Source organism: Asterias amurensis, chromosome 2 (genome assembly GCF_032118995.1).
Source record: "Asterias amurensis chromosome 2, ASM3211899v1".
NCBI classification, from domain to species: Eukaryota; Metazoa; Echinodermata; class Asteroidea; order Forcipulatida; family Asteriidae; genus Asterias; species Asterias amurensis.
Window position 1 is genome coordinate 11,927,856 of NC_092649.1, and position 17,698 is coordinate 11,945,553.

Below are 17,698 nucleotides of genomic sequence, written 5' to 3' on the forward strand. Positions count from 1 at the left end.
GTCTGATTTTCAGATTCCGATAAGGCCAAATAAAAAATAAAAACAGTCGATCGTCCCCTCCCTGATCCTTTTTTGAGGCCGCATCCTTTTTTTTAAAGCTACTTTGTATTTTATATATTTTTTCAAAAAGAAAAAATTTCAGTGTATTTTTCATTAAACTTTTAAATCTTTTAAATGTGGACACTATATTAGTAATTGTCAAAGACTAGCCTTCAGAGTTGGTGTATCTCAACATATGCATAACATAACAAACCTGTGAAAATTTGAGCTCAATCGGTCATCGAACTTGCGAGATAATAATGAAAGAAAAAAACACCGATGTCACACGAAGTTGTGTGCGTTTAGATGGTTGATTTCGAGACCTCAAGTTCTAAATCTGAGGTCTCGAAATCAAATTCGTGGAAAATGTCTTCTTTCTCGAAAACTACGTCACTTCAGAGGGAGCTGTTTCTCACAATGTTTTATACCACCAACCTCTCCCCATTAACCATTTCCCTCGTCACCAAGAAAGGTTTTATACTAATAATTATTTTGGGTAATTACCAATAGTGTCCACTGCCTTTAAGAACTTGTTAACATAAAGTAAGTATAGACTTTAAACTAAAGAATTGGTTGCTAGTTTGAATGAAAACACTTGGTGGCCACCTTTGAAAAAACAACAAATTGAAAATAAAAAGGACCTCAAAACCCAGTTGATCAATTGGTGTTTTTGTTTACTTAGCGTAACTCCTCTCTGAAAGAAATCCTCGTCTACCTGCCTTCAGGCGTTTACGGACTCCTAGACGCAACTGACGTCGTTATTTATTGTGAATAGCCATTACTTTGATTTGAATGAGGTTTACTCGAAACCTCATTCAAATCAAAGTAGTGGATATTCACATTAAATAATTTGATAATCTTTCATGCTGAACAATTTTCTATAACTAAAATGGGTTCCATTCCTAAGACAAATAACTGCACATCAGTACACCAGTAGCCATTTTCTAGTCGTTGTAGTAGCAGCTTATGAAACCAAGCTTTTATTGGAAGTCATCCCTTCAACTTCAGTGGTTCATTTATTATTATTTAAGATTTGTTTTATATCTTTCTGGTTATGCAGCATTAAATGTCTCTCATCCCGTTACCTTTTACCCGCAGGCTTGAACAAACCCGTCAGAAGACCCCCCCCCCCGAGAAAAACACATAACAAAAAAAATAACAACCCCAAACAACTTGGTGAGAAGAAAAATGCCAAGTGGTGAACCCCCACTCAATGGGAAAAGAACCCTAACACTTAATGAAGTCCAAAGCGGGATTCGAACCGGAGATCCACACCAGAAACCATTAACCTGGTCCCATGATTTGGGAGACGTCGAATCAAGTCGTAAATGGTTTAAACCGGGCCCAAAGAATCGATTGCCATTGTACGTTTACAAGCAACCACGCCCGGGGCACTTATGTTATTACCAAGTACTAAATAATTCACGGTTACATAAATCAATAATGCTGGCTGGGTGTACCTTTAGATGGTCAGTGCATCGAGAAAAACCAGCAGATTTCGGAAAGAAATATTTATCTTTTCTTGTAGTTTTAAAAACTGTTTTGGCAATTTGTTTTAACGATCACAACGTTTTTCTTGAATGGGATTGAATTAACCTCAACAAAAATAGACGGAAAACCTTTTTTTTTTGGGGGGGGGAATTTTCTGTTTTAACTTCTACAAACTTGTAGCCCTTGATGTGCTTCCTCAGTGTTTTACAGGATCAGAAATAGATTGATAGGAAACTATCTCAAAAACAGTTCAGGTTTTTATGAGGTGAAGGAAGTTTTCTGGTACATAAAATTTTCGATTCGGAGAGTTGAAACAACTTTAAATTTAGACCAGGCAATTCAACAAGACAAACAATCCGTAAAGTTAAAACATCTTATGATTTAAATTTATTGTAAAACCGCTGGTAATATCTGCTAGATTTAAGAACTCTCACCTAGCTTCATTATAGTCAACGAAATATACTATTTTACAAGCATTGGCACTTAGCTAGTAATATTTCAGAAAATATCAATAGTTCAAATCAACAAAATCTAGTTTAACGACAAAATTAAAAATATCTTTTCAGAAGATAAACTTAAATCAATACTCATAGTAAAGGCTTACCTGGTAAATGTGTCTTCAAAGTTATATAACTCGTTCTCATTTATATTTGCATAAAACTTTTATATTAAAAGTATAAACATTTTAAAGCTTTCCTAAAACTTTAACTGAAAAATATGTAAAAGAAAATAAACCATTCTAAATGATAGCTGCATGGTTAGATGATTGCAAAAACAACTATTGGTTGTTAACAAAGTAACATTATTTTAGCATATTTTGTGTTGTTTATAAAGAAAGCAGATCCAATTATCACAATATTTTTTAATATAATAAATTGTATGAATACAGAGCGTTTAAAATGTTTATATATATTTTTTTCTTTTTCTTGTGAAAGCACAAAGGCCAAACAGCTCTTTCTTGTGATGATTTGCTGTTCATCGCCAAGCTTTTCATCATTTAAGCAAACAATCTAAAATGTTGCGTGCGCAGTTTGTTTACGTGCTTAAGCTAGCAACCGCTAGTGAAATAGGTCTACCCTTAAGCAAATTCTGCTACGTTAAACAAACAAAATTGCAAAGGCACTAGACACATTTGGTAATTGTTTAAGACCAGCATTCTTACTTGGTGTAACCCAACATAATATGCATAAAATTACTGATCTGTCAAAATTTGGACTGAACTGGTCATCGAAATTGAATTGAATCGAAGGGAATAATGAAAAAACCTTGTTGCACAAGTTAGTGTGTTTTCAGGAGCCTAATATAAGGCTTCAGGCCTGAAGTCTTCTAAAACTTGAGTGAGAAATTACCTCTTTCTCAAAAACTATGTTACTTCAGAGGCAGCCGTTTTCTCAAATGGTTTTACACTATCAACAGTTCTTCATTTCTTTTTACCAAGGAAGTTATGCTAACAATTACGTTGAGTAGTTACCAATAGTGTCCAGAGCCTTTCGGCAGAATATTCTGCTCAGTAAATTCCCTTGTTAAGCAAGAAATGAGTGTGATACCAGTCATAGAATAGGTAACTGGGTGGTATTTCAGATGGTAGCCTATTTTTTGCTTAAAGCAAGAGTTTTCTGTGAAATTGGGCCCTGTCGGTAAAAAGATTTACATCTTAAAATAAAAGGTGTAATATTTGCATAAATCCCTAGCTAATCAGCAGTCAACATTGGCTTCTGACTAGCACCCCCCCCCCCCAATAAAATATATTGACAAATCAGGGATTAATTTTTCCCTTCTGAAGTAATTTTGAAGATCTCCCCCTCAATGAAACTTAAACTCCAGCAGGTAGCGAATTCTGTTCTGACTCTCTTTATACACGAGATACTCACTCTGTGAGAAGCTGCTGCTGTTGTATTTGGGTTGTCCAACTGGCTTACCCTGTGGCACAAACACCTTCTTACCATCAAGCATTAGGTGGGCATCAACTTTAGGATCTGAAGAGAAAACAAAAAAGAAGTCATGTATTGGGTCTGGTCGGGTTGGCGGAGAGGTATCTTTCATTGCCTTCCACCTCTAGGACCTCAGTTTATATCACACTGGGACACCATTTGGATAAGGTTTTCAACCCCGGCCTGATTGCGTGGGTTTTCCCTGTAAATAATTCTCTGGGGATTTCATCCAAAATCTAAAACTGAAACTTCCTTCATATAAGTTTTGTTTTCTGGTATGGCAGATGCGATAGGAGTGTACTGTTTGATTTGGGTGTATACAGACAATCTTACCCAAACCTTATCGTTGTAGCATTGTTACCACCATATCTCAAAAAGGCTTATGGTCTTCTCTCCAAGAAAAGAAGATCTATCTTATTTGTTTTATGTCTTTATATTTTTATGTTCAACAGAATTGTACAAAATCAAAGTCAACATTTGAACATCATTTCTTCTAATATTACACAGTGACCATTAAAGGATTTGGGTACCTTTTCAAAATGTCCATAGATTTACATTAAACTTACAGGGTTTGAAGATAATGATAGTGGAAAGCTTCCCTTCAAATAATACTTACTGGGGTGCTGTAGTTTTTGAGAAATGAGTAAAACAATGTCATGAAAATACGTTTGTAAATGCTTTAAAAAATTTTCGTCTCATGAGACGAAAATTATTTTCATGACTTTGTCTTACTCATTTCCCAAAAACTACAGCACCTCAGCACGTACTATTTTCAGGGAAGCTTTCTACTATCATTATCTTCAAACTGTGTAAGTTAAGTGTAAATCTGTGGACATTGTGTTTTTTGTCCAACAAAAGTTACATACACATTTTAAGCAATTAAAAAAACACAAGACCGTCAGGTCATGAGTTTACTGACTGAAAGTAAAAATTATTGGCCTATGGCCTGCGCTTCAGTGACAAATATGAGCCCTTAATAGATCCTTACCTGGTTCCGTCCGACCTTTAGCAATGACACAATCGTATCCAGAAGGAGCTTTCCTGAGACTACTATCATCCATAGTAATATGATGCTCCTTACCAAGCGCTACTTCATTCAGGAACATAATACCAGTGCCACTGTGTGTACTCGATACTGAAAATAAACAATACAGAATAACAGTGTGAGCACCAGACATCATTGGCTACCGTCATCAAACGGATGTTTTTTAGAGTTTGGTAAATAGAACATAATATTTGAAGTGAATACATTTCATTTTTAATAATTAAAGGCAGTGGACACTATTGGTAATTACTCAAAATAATTTTTACCATAAAACCTTTCTTGATTATGAGTAATGGGGAGAGGTTGATGGTATTAAACATTGTGAGAAACGACTCCCTCTGAAGTGCCATAGTTTTCGAGAAAGAAGTAATTTTCCATGAATTTGATTTCGAGACCTCAGATTTAGAACTTGAGGTCTCGAAATCAACCATCTAAACGCACACAACTTCGTGTTACAAGGGTATTTTTTTCTAAAAAAAAAGCTCAAATTTTCACAGGTTAGTTATTTTATGCATATGTTGCCAACTGTGAAGGCTAGTCTTTGACAATTACCAATAGTGTCCACTGCCTTTAACAAAAATAAAAACCTACCTAAAAAACAAAAAAAATTCACACAAATATAAACATACAACTTCACATTTACCTCTGACTCAAACTACTTTGTTTTCAAATCAATTGGTCCCTTTCATGCTAACCTACATAATTAAACAGCTAATTGACCGGAATGTTTTTTAACAGAAATGCTATTTTAGCTTGTTTATAATGAGTTTATTCACCATTTAAATGTAATTTTGATATGTGTACACATTCTGAGTTTTTCTTAATTATCGATTAAAAAATCAGGCCCCAACCTCAAGGTTTTGAAAAAATAAAAACAATTCTGCCATTGACGGTGTGCCTCAAAATTACAATGCTTTGACGTCATGTCTGGGAGTTTGCTTTGTTGTACCTCCACGCTGCAACAAAGCGGCTATACAAATTGGAGCTCCCATGATGTAACATGAGTGATAATGTAACAGAGCTTATCACAAATCTTTCAGAAAAAAGCTGGATAAGGGTATTCGAAATGATTGTCTTTTTAACAATTAAAATCTATTTTTAGTCATATGACTCAATTTCCTTATTTATTGAAAAGATTTTAAATGAAACTCAGCGAAATTCACGACTTGACATTTTTCGCTAAAGCAGGTCTTTAAAGATAAAGTTAAATGTGTATTGTCTCTTCATTTTTTAGGGAATATGTTCCAAAGCCGTTCAATGTTAAAATGACAGTTGCGGAGAACAAATGGACATTCTATACAGTTTTTACACAAACAAGTTTGCAAAGAGCCATAAATGTTTGGTTTCATTTCATGAAACACTGAGATAACTCAACTATACACTGTCTTTGTTGTTTGTGTTTTGGTAGTTTCTGGCTCTTTTTTTGAGGAATTTGTATTTGTCTATTGTTTTAAGAACCAATGTTCAGACAGAGTTGGATGTATTCTCACCATATCCTGCTGATTTGCTATGCTCAGAGGCAAAGTAGATCCCACGGCCAACACGACCACCAGAATGAGGCATGATACGTAGACCAGTCTTCAAAATGGCTGCCACTACAGCTACATTGGTGCCATGCCACAGCAGACGACGGTTATCAATTTCGTCATGCTCCGCATATCGCTCACTCTGTAATAAATGGGTCAAACAAATACATAAAGTAATCTCTTCATAGCTATACTGCTGTACAAAATTTCATTGGCTATCGTTCATTTGACTGAATTTCAAAGTTGCCTAAATTCCATGGTATAATATTATATATTTGATGTATTTTTGTATAAATGGTACATTTTTTAGTGTGTATTTTTATATAACATATTTTAAGACACGCAAAACCAAAACGCATTTCACTGTACTACTACATTTTACAAGTGACAATAAAACATTAATAATTAACATTAAAGGAACACGTTGCCTTGGATCGGACGAGTTGGTCAAAACAAAAGCGTTTGTAACCGTTTTTTATAAAATGCATATGGTTGGAAAGATGTTTTAAAAGTAGAATACAATGATCCACACAAGTTTGCCTCGAAATTGCGTGGTTTTCCTTCTACTGTGCGAACTAACATGGTCGGCCATTTATGGGAGTCAAAATTTTGACCCCCATAAATGGCCGACGTGTTAGTCGACGAGGTAAAAGGAAAACCACGCAATTTCGAGGCATGTTTGTGTGGATCATTGTATTCTACTTTTACAACATCTTTCTACCATATGCATTTTATAAAAAACGGTTACAAACGCTTTCAAAGACCAACTCGACCGATCCAAGGCAACGTGTTCCTTTAAGTGGCCTTTTGTTTCTACCCTAGCAGAGTTTTTCTGGAAAACTAAATGATAACATAAAGAGCAAGACTCTGCTACGAAAGAAACAACAGACCACTTCTTAATATTTGCATCTATACCATAGGTCCTTTTGGTTGGTAAGCAGTTTGCAACAGCTAATTCTATTTTCTACTTTAAATTTCCTGGTCCCGAATGTTTCCATATTTTTCCATGTCGTTTTAAAGCAATACAGCACTTCCATCCTTTTAAGAAAAAAATTTACTCATTTTGTTCTTAGTCACAACATTTACTATCTATAAACCAACAATCAAAGGCCTTAAGAAAGATCTTCAAGTTTCTATGTCCAGATTTTGTTCTACGTCTCAGACTTTCATGTCATAAAATAACATTGAGAAATAGCAGCTCTTGATACAAATCTGCAAATAATCTGCTTTGTCTCATCTGAATCTGAGTAATAAAGTCGGCAAAAAATACTTATGGAGAGAAGACAATGAAGAAGTATTAGTTTGAGACATGGGAGGAAACTCCCTTAAGGGAAAACCCAAGCAGCCAGGTAAGCTCCGGTCCAGACTCGAACCGGGGTCCACAGAGGTGAAAGGCATGGAGAGAAACCACTGAGCCAATCTCATTGCCCTGCCTCATAACTTGATTTGCAGGGGGAAAAAACATTGGTTTTAAATTTGACATCTGGTTATTTGAAGAAAAAAATGTAAAGCCTGTTAAGGCGGAGTCACACTGCTGCGATAACAACGCAATGAGAAAGCTTTCTTTTGGTTGAATTGCTCCACGCAGAACACGCCCACACTTATTCAACCAATCGAGGGCGTGCATTTTTATTGTCTCGTTTGCGAGGCCTGTGTGACCGGGGCTTTAGTGTGAATGTTTACCTCTCCATGTCTGGACACAGTCCATACATTAAGTAACTTCTCCTTGCGCCAGCTGTTCTTAGTATTCTCTATGTAGGTGGAAATAATCTAAAGAAGAAAAATTTAAAAAATCATCATTAATCACCAAAGATACTGCTGATACCTTCAAATTATTTTTTACAAAATACATTAACTTTCAAGGCAAAGTATACATTTGGTTTTTGAAACGGTTGGATTCTTTTTATCCTATATAAATATTGATATATTACTCACAAAACTGTTATTTCAAAAGGTGGTCAGGAGAAATATTGCAGAGAATCTGGAGCGATTATGTCCAAGCAGGCAGGAAGAATAATCTATAATTGGAATACACAATCTAAGACATGTTCTCAGTGTCAGAAAACTTACAGGAGATCAATTCATATATTTCTATTTTATATTACCCTCAACATTTTAGGGGTTTGGCTTCAACCCTATGATTTTTCCCCCTCCACCCCTCCCCAATAAAAACCTCTCATTGATGATCTACATGTACCTTGTGCTCTTCAGACTTGGGATTCACATGTTCCAGCTTGCATTTCAGAAGGTCATAGTTCACATCCAGAGGATTCGGTGCAACATCAGCCTGGGATTGAGACTGTAATGGTGAATAAAACCATTCAACAGAGTTATAATGAGGTCAGACAAACGAAACAAATGGAGATTAATTTTGAACACCAAATACATGTATTTTCATCTTCATCTTCAATTTCAAAAACTTAATTATAAGGAAGTTTCTGACCACTAGCCAAGTATAAATAAAAAAGCGTAAATTTAAATATAAACATTCATAGCATAATTAGTGGTGGTGGTTTTAAAATGTTATGGAGCTAATAAATGCAAGATTATAATCATGAAAGCACCTCGATTCATTGGGTTTAAAACTCACCATTGTCTCGTCTTGTTCCCTCTTAATATCCTGGGCAATAACTATATCACCCAGTACCTGAATAAACAAACAGAAATAGATGGGTTAAGACCAATTAAGAACTCACTCTGCGGCAGAGAATTAAATGAGCAGAAGTCTCTTTGACCCACTTAGCAAGAGTAGTAGTGATACCTTCTGCCCGGGCAGCAGTTAATAAGCAGGGCACTGGAAATCGCCCTAACATCACAAGGCTGCATGGCCACTTCAAGATTAGGGCTTTACTTAACTGACTTGGGCTATCGACTCAAATCAACTGCTACCAGGGGCACGTTGCCACCTACCGGTATACTCCCGGGGCTGAAACAGGGTTACACCCTTCACAGTCTGTATGGATGTAGGCGTTGGTATCATCCACTAGGAGCCTGGAGGGTAGGGACACATTGTCACCTACACCCAGGGCTGAAACAGGGCTACGCCACTTCACACTCCTTAAGGATGTACCCATGTAGGCATGGGTATCATCCACTAGGAGCCTGGAGGGTAGGGACACATTGTCGCCCATACCAGGGGCTGAAACAGGGCTACGCCACTTCACAGTCCTTAAGGATGTACCCATGTAGGCATGGGTATCATCCAGTTGGAGCCTGGTTGGTAGAGCAGAATGCACTACCTTCCCAACTTTTTGCAAAGCACCTATGGTTTTAAGGCTCGCCCTTGAAAAAGGTACCTAAAAGATCCGTTTTCAAAGGCGTTACTTGCTCAAGGGCACCAGTGCTATGACCAGAATTCAAATCTCACACTCTACTTCTGACAACTCCAGGGGTCGATTTCACAAAGAGTTAGGACTTGCTTATCAGGAGTTAGGACGAGTTACTCGTCCTAACTTACATGTAGGATTAATCTTAAGGTCTGCATGCTACAGTGCAGGGTTGGAACTCGTCCTAAGTCCTAATATTAGTCTTAAGTTAGGAAGAGTTTTGTGAAATCGACAGCTGAGCTTTGGTCCTGTGAACTAGGCCGCTTAGCCATAACACACCACACTGCCTCTGATGCTTAACGTTATCAGCAGTGGGTCCAGTGTATGGAATAGTACCTATGGAACAATACAGTAATAGCATTTTTAGATTTGTTATTTGCTTTTAAATAAGTTTGGTTCGTGCTTGCTTTGGTTGTAGCTGAAATCTATAATAAAGTATTTGTTTTATTAGGTTGTGTTGGGAATGATTATTGTTAAATCTTAGTAATTATTGTCCATTTCGACTGTAAATCAGCATATGGCTGCAGAGGTCTTTTTTGTGTGTGTGCAATAAACCATTTGAAATTGAAATTGAAATTCAAATATAATACTTTATAGAATTGGTCTGCAGTAATGCAGACATTTCCAATATCCTTACCAGCAACATGTCTTTCTTCATCTGTACTGTTTCAGCCTGGCTGATAGTAGGAGGAAGTTTCCTCCCAAAGGAGTGAGGAATAAGAGTGTAGAATTTAGAGGACAGCTCCTGTAGTTTGGGTCTTGATGCTTTGTTATTGATGGCTGTTTCTATCTCTTCTAGAGCATCAAAGCCCTTAGCGAGCTGGGCTTTGCTCAGCTTTCCAAGGGGCATCTTCTTCACATCTTGAAGCATTTTTAAGAACAAATGAAATAATTTGGTGTTTTGTATAATGTTATAGCAATAACTTGAAGCGAACAAAGATGTTATCTTTACTTGTGCAAGATGAGTCATGTATAATAAATCTCAGGTCTGTATGCTTAATTTTTAAAAGGGCATGGGCACCGAGGCTTTTTCTCCTTGGTAAAGGGCACCCTATGATGAAATTGTAAATTTCTACTTGAGTATTTCAAGGGCACCAAGGCAATGACCAGGGGGGAATGGAAATCACCTTTGTTGCCTCCATGAAGTATCAGGCCTAAAATCTACTCACCTGTCAATTCAGAAACAAGAATCAAGAAGAACAAGACGTCAACTGTCACGTCATTCGGTGATTCAAAATTTGGTCATTAAAACATATGGAAGTGTCGTGGCCGAGCGGTTAAGAGCATCAAATTCAAACTCTGGTGTTTCTGTGTGGGTTCGAATCCCCAGCCGTGACACTTGTGTCCTTAAGCAAGACACTCAACCATTGCTTCGTCCTTCGGATGAGACGTAAACCTGTTGGTCCCATTTGTTGTGTAACGCATGTAAAAGAACCCAGTGCACTTATCGAAAAAAGAGAAGGGGTTTGCCCCGGTGTTCCTGGCTGTGGCTGCTGTATGTGCCATAGCACCTTGTTAAACCCTTATAAGGTGGTAAATAGTTGGGTCTCAGAATTCATCACTGCAAAACCTATCTTTCTGAAAGTTTGTATATACTCAGCGCCTTGAGTACCTTGTTTGGTAGAAGGCTTCGATATTATTTTTATTATATTGTTATTATCATATCCTGTCATACATCCGATGACGTCATCCGACGTTACATCAGATGACGTCTTCAGATGTTAACAATTTTTAAACAGATTTACCACAGGATGTTTCTTAACGACCAAATTTTTAATGACCGAATGACGTGATGATTCTCATCTTGCGCTTCTCATTTCTGGTTTCTGAATTGACAGTTAAGTCAGGTCGGGGGGTTTACGCGCAGTGGGTTATTATGTAATCAGTAAATTTATAACAAATAAGTACGGGGTGTGTGTTGCTTCAAACCGTAACAGAGGTATTGAAAAGAAAGAAAAAATGGCAAACTGATCTTAACTCACCAAGGTCAAAGTCTTCCATCTGCTCTTTGAACATGTTGTTATCAAAGATGAGGTTCATCAGACCCTGGGTAGGTTTATCTAGTTTACATGCAGCAACACTTGAAGAAGATTTCTTGCTGGTACCATCAAGAACAGTTAACTATATAATACAAAGTAATAAATTCTTCAAACATGATTTACCGTTAAACATATCTGCAGGCACTTTGAATTTAACTGAACTTTATCTTGATGATTAATAAACAAGTAAAGAAATTTTGAAGAAGATCACCCCTAAAACAAGTAACTAATACTACCCCATTATCCCACTTCATTTAAGAAAGCAGCTTCTATACAGCACCCTTAACCCCAAAAGGGTCCCGAGGTGCTTTACAGAGGTTAATATTTAAGCAAGTTAAGAAAAATACTGAACAATTTAAGATAAAGAGATTGAAAAAGCTTAAGAAAATTAAAAACGTCATAACAATGGTTAATATTTTAGCAAGTTAAGAAAAATACCGAACAATTTAAAAAACAGCTTTTATATAGCGCCCTTAAGCCCAAAAGGGGCCAGAGGTGCTTTACAGAGGTTAAAAATTTAAGCAAGTTAAAGGAACATGTTGCCTTGGATCGGTCTAGTTGGTCTTTGAAAGCGTTTGTAACCGCTTGCTATAAAATGCATAAATGATTAGAAAGATATTTTAAAAGTAGAATATAACGATCCACACAAGTATCACTCGAAATTGCGTGGTTTTTCTTTTACAAACACAGTCGCCATTTATGGGAGTCAAATTTTGTACTCCCATAAATGGCCGACCGTGTTAGTTTGCAAAGTAAAAGGAAAGTAAAAGGAAAACCACACAATTTCGAGGCAAATGTGTGTGGATCATTGTGTATTACTTTTAAAACAACTTTTTAATCATGCATTTTATAACAAACGGTCAAATGCTTTTCACAGACCAACTCGACCGATCCAAGGCAACGTGTTCCACTAAGAAAAATACAGTACAGTACAAAAATACAGTACAGATTAAGAAAATTACAACATCCAATAGCAGTTTCAACACACCGATCCATTAGACGCCGCCCACGGCGCACGTGTGATCAACAACACGTGAGCCTTTCCAATGCAAGTGCTGAGGGCGCTAAGCATAGTGTCAGACTTATTGCTGTGCAACGGGTTGTGATTGGTCAATACGCAATGGGGCGGAGCTTAATGGGTCGGTCTATTGACATCAAACAGGCAGATTGAGAAACTTTAAAAGGAAAAATTAAAGACAATCTGTTAAACAAGTTACCTTCTTCACATCCTCTTCAACGTCTGCACTCTGATCTACCTCAATCAAGGTGTACTTGCCAGGCACCGGATTGAAGTTAGCTCGATCGGCCCACTTGTTGCGAGTCTTATCCTGATATTTCTTCTCAAAGGCCTTGGTGCCCTGGTTGACATCAGTGAAACTAATACTCTGATTAGCACCAGGCTCTCCCTGTACATTAATATTGATATCAAGCAACTGGTCAGGGCGGCCCAATTTCATAGCTTTTAAATTCAAGATACAAAAAGGAAAGGCGCTCCTTTCCAAACCGATAATTGGCTTGGTCTAAAGGGAGGGTAAAGACCTTTGGTAATTGACCGTAAAAAGTTACTTGGTAGAGAGCACTAGAGAGATTTTGCTATTCTAAAAGAATTGCTAAAAAATAATTTCAGTACCCTTACCTAGTGCTTTTCTAAAAGATTCACGAATAGCTCTGTTATGTCATCACTCGTGTTATGTCATAGTTGGGAGCTCCAATTTGTATGGCCGCTTTGTTGAAGCAAAGAGGTATAACAAAGCAAACTCACAAGCATGACAACAAAGTATTGTCATTTTGACGACACTGTCAAAAGGCAGAAGTGTTTTTAGTCTATCAAAACCATGAGGTTGGGGCCTGATTTTTTTATCAATAATTTTGAAAAATTCAGATGTCTATAAATATCAAAATTTCATGGTAATAAGACCTGTTATAAACAAGATTAAACAGCATTCCCGTCAAAAACAAGTTCACTCAAGTACTTGTCTAAGATTGATCTGTGTGAATGTCTAGAGTAACTTACCACACGTCCCCATCTGGTCCACAGTGTGTATCTACCTCCATCCTGAATCAGTTGAATCACATAAAACTTGTTGTTGTTCTGAGATATGTTGGTTTGATTTAACATACAGTCAAAGTCTTCATACACCTGCGAGAAATAAAAATCAAAACGTAACATTGAATGACTAGCTGATGGGAAAGATTGCACTGAAGGTCCTTCAAGACAATCTAGTTCTTTTTACAGACATCAAGCAGCACCTTTAATGACAGCCAATCGTCATAAAAGAAATAGGCTATTGAAGACGGTATGCTCCAGCAGGAGCGATGCCACAGAGTAAGTGAATACAATATGCTAGGCACAAGTAAACAAGGGAATAAAGGGGTAGCGACAAGTTCTTTTCACGGCCAGTTAAAACAGACAGGGTCGTTGCCGTGTGATAAAGGCCTGCGCCGAAGGCAAGGGCCTTTATCACATGGCAACGGCCCTGCAAGGTTTTAAACGGCTGTTAAAGAACGAGTCACTTCTCTTTAATTCCCATAAATGCCTTTTCGATTAAAAGGCGTAATAATGTAAGAAACTCTGTAAAACTTATCCCTTTTCTACGTGCTTGAGCTCTGTATGTACATGTACGACATCTGTGTCTTGCATTGTTATGACTTAGACGCCTACTTCCGACAGTTTCCGGATTCTTTTGTGCGCATACAGTGTGTATAGTCTTGGTGCAACACGTTCTTGTTTTCCTTTCACACACAGCGCGGCCAACTCACCGACAGCGCCTGCATCGCCCGTAACAAGAAACGTCTTGCAACAAGACTAGCGCGTAGTATCCGCTCGCAAACGATTATAAACACTGGTCATTATCAAAGGTTTAAACACCCCCACCTGATGTAGGAATAGCAAAACTGTCTGAGGTATTTATGAATGGTAATTTAACATATAATGCCTTTTTTTTCAGCTTCATCTACAGGCGTTTCAAAGCGCTTATCATCATTCATTTCCAGAAAGTTTTCTTTATTAGTTTTTGAATCATTAGATCCATATTGTAACACCTTAACAGGGTTTACAGTGCCACGAAACACAAAGGTAAACCCTTTCTCTTGGCAATAAGTGTAACTGGCAGTCTGGTAACTGGGTTCTATCAAACGGGATCAACTGATTTATCCCATTCAAAGGATGAAGCAAAAATGGTCAAGTGTCTTACTTAAGGACGCAAGTGTCAAGACCAGAACTCAAACACACACTCTGTTGGCCAGAAACAAAAGAGCTTGAGTCCAGTAAACTTGACCCCTTGGCTATGACACGTGCCACAGTTGTTTAAGACCGTTCGGCTGAAGCATGTTTGACATGTTAAAACAAAATGTTAAGCTTACCGCACCACCTCTGCCATAGTTTGAGTCGACAACGTACTTCTTACTCTTGCCCTTCTCTACCGTCTTCAATGCCTCTACTGCTTTCTTGAGGTCTGCCTCCTTTTGGTCTATTGGCTCCTCCTCTAAGACCTCTACCTTGACTTTTTTTCCTTTGGCCGCAGTCTTGGCTGCAGTCTTGGCAGCAGCTTTCCTCTTAGGTGGCATGATGTGTCAAGTCTACAAAGAATTTGTAAAAATACCCCTTGAGGGTTTATGGTCATCAAATGTGTCTGAACTACAGGCTTCAGCTATGGCTTTGGCTGGCACAACAAAGAATCCTATTCTTCATTGTTGTCATTCAAGCCAACGGGCAAAGCCCTAGCAATTAGTAACTTACAGCTATAGACTCCTAAAATCGACACCCACTACATACCGACTCGGCCTAGTCCTAAATCTAATTCACTGAAATAGGCCTACACTTTTGTTACAGAAGTCAAAAAGTGGCGGCACAGGGGAGCCCAGGAGGGTCAGCCTAGTTGGGAAGCTAACAAATTTTCTTTATAGGCCTATAAGCCTACCACGTGACAAATTGTTGAAAATTATTTTTGGTTGAGAAGCAATCATGTGATGTGAAACAGCCGCAGTAAAAGTAACGGACCGCCAAACGGTGTGGATTGGATCTGCTCATATTATATAAAGTAAGAATTTATAACTCTTATCTTACCAATTTTGAGTTTGCGGAGTGGATTTTCTTGCCCCCACCCCTCCCCATATAATTTTTGAGAGTTGACCAAAGATCATAGTTCCATATGGCATAATTTTGGCTAGATCTGATTGTTGTGAGATCACCCTCTTCATGTTCGTGGAGACGATAGCTGAACGAACCTCATAGTTCTAGGAGTAACTCGTACCATGGAGGAAAATGCTCCTACATAGAACTTCGAACTATCTCCTCGATTAAAGGTCTTCCTTCATGGTAGGAAGGAAGGAAAACTGTAGGATGGTATTGGTATACTCAAATTGGTACAGTACAGAGGAGGGTGGGTGCACGTGTAAAAAGCGTGATTATAAAAAATGTTCACCGTTGACCGTTGTGCGAAATCAACCAGGAACTGACAAGTGACAGTAAAGTATTCAGCGACAGGACCATATTACCCCATATTATCATTATGAAAATGACAGAAGAATAAATACCTTTTTTAATTGTGAAAATAACAGCAAAATTGCACCAAACACAGGCACGCCCACGTTCCTCCTTCAAACTTAACACCTCGACGACGATACGCGGATCCGATAAACAACTCTGGAAAAAATGTGTTTACAAAATTGCTGCCCTCAACGTCAAGGCCCGTTCAAGTGGTCCGCTTGCCTCCTTCTATGCGCAAATGAACAGCACACTGGCACGGGATACTCGTCGTAACCTCGTTTTTATACTCGGTTTTCCCAACATGCTGAAACATGTTATTTCATATCCTTCTAGCTCCACGATAATCCACCTTCATTCTCGATTATGAACCCAAAGACTTTACGTCATCAACACAGTATGAAATCCATGCAGCCCGTGAAATCTTGTGGCAACAAGTCCACTTACTCGACGGCTTTTTGCTGTCTCTAGGCTCTCTAGAAACAGAACAGTCGTTCTCTTTGTATGACAAGCCCAAACGAGTTTGCCGTGATGATTATTCATCCAACAGTGGCTTTATGATCATTCCGGAATTCCTCATGCGGTGACAAAAGTTTGGCATATAAACTACGGCTAATTAATGATAAACAAATCAGCAATATTCTTTACGGTAAAGAGTGTAGGTAGATATCGCAATTGATTTGTGTGCACCACCACTCGTTTATTGTAGTACATGCACTGTACAATTTGTACAGTGCATGTGTGGGTTTCTGCTAGTTTTGCGAATCACATTATTTTCCCAAGGCAATGTATGGCACGACAGCTTTTGAACTAAAGCATGGGGCATGATAAAACATTGTGGGAAACGACTCCCTTTGAATGAATGTATTTTTTGAGAAAGAGGTCATTTCTCACTAAAATAATAAAAGATTCCTATTACTAAGTGAAAGCACACAAAATTCGTCCAACAAGGGTGTTTTTTCTTTCATAATTTTCTCGCAACGTCGATGACCAATGGAGTCCAAATTTTCACAGGCTTCTTGTCTTATGCCAAACAAAAAAATACCAGTTGATCGTCCGGATTTTTCTAAAAGAGGAGGATGAGGGCCTTTTTTTTGTTTTTCTTAGGGTTTTTTTCCAAGATGGCCGTTAGTATTTCAAATCAAACAGGCCACAAATCCATCAGTTTAAAACACCGCAAACTTATTTTATATATATTTGCATGAGAACCCGTGTCAGGGTTGGATTATTACACTAAAAAGATTTGCTAGTATCTGGTTGGCATTCACTCATGTTTTATGAAACAGACGGTTACAAACGTTAGATTCAGGAAAAGCTCCTAGGCCAGAAAAATAAAAATGAATCGAAAAATAAAAACTAGTAAAAAAAGGATGCGCCCCCGAAAAAGGATGCGGGCGGGGACGATCAATTGGTATTTTGTTAACATATTATTTGGCCTTATGATACACCAATGTGATAAGACTGGTATTTGACAGTTACCAAAGGTGTACCTCTAAATCACTTTCTTTATATAAACTTGAAATAAACATGAAAGCTCTCCATCGTGCCAAACTCGTTTACAAGTGCGGATATGATTAAAATGTTGGTACACTTTGAAATGAAGTGAAAAAAACGAATAGCAAAGTGTTTATAAATATTTCAAGACATTAAAAAAGTGTTTAAGTACGGTAAAGGGGCCGGTAGTCATACCGCACGCGGCGCGAACACCGGAGGTTGCCGTCCCCAGTCTCCCCTCTCCGTATAAATAACAATATATTTCCCCATTTACATTTTCAAGCCGACTGCCGACATCTGGCCGACAATGTCTGCAAAAAT

General features: G+C 37.9%; 1 protein-coding gene across 1 annotated transcript; it reads right to left on the reverse strand.

Moving 5' to 3' along the window:
• Window positions 1-1,895: 1,895 nt before the first annotated feature.
• LOC139933918 (protein mono-ADP-ribosyltransferase PARP3-like) lies at window positions 1,896-16,154 on the reverse strand. The gene is made up of 12 exons (XM_071928151.1): window positions 15,934-16,154; window positions 14,761-14,976; window positions 13,412-13,537; window positions 12,615-12,803; window positions 11,341-11,479; window positions 9,996-10,219; window positions 8,623-8,679; window positions 8,230-8,331; window positions 7,716-7,802; window positions 5,997-6,174; window positions 4,450-4,596; window positions 1,896-3,506 (listed from the first exon to the last, which is right to left on the reverse strand). Exons 2-12 carry the CDS (start codon window positions 14,962-14,964, stop codon window positions 3,334-3,336), a joined length of 1,626 nt encoding a protein of 541 aa, XP_071784252.1. The 5' UTR covers window positions 14,965-14,976; window positions 15,934-16,154; the 3' UTR covers window positions 1,896-3,333.
• Window positions 16,155-17,698: the final 1,544 nt, after the last annotated feature.

What these genes read in the sequence shown, in the direction of transcription:
- LOC139933918 (XM_071928151.1), bottom strand. Translation starts at nt 14,964, where the DNA reads ATGCCACCTAAGAGGAAAGCTGCTGCCAAGACTGCAGCCAAGACTGCG. An exon ending in GGACCAGATGGGGACGTGTG is followed by an intron (nt 12,804 to 13,411) that starts GTAAGTTACTCT and finishes ATTAATGTACAG; the next exon opens with GGAGAGCCTGGTGCTAATCA. An exon ending in TAGCAAATCAGCAGGATATG is followed by an intron (nt 4,597 to 5,996) that starts GTGAGAATACAT and finishes GTTTATTTTCAG; the next exon opens with TATCGAGTACACACAGTGGC.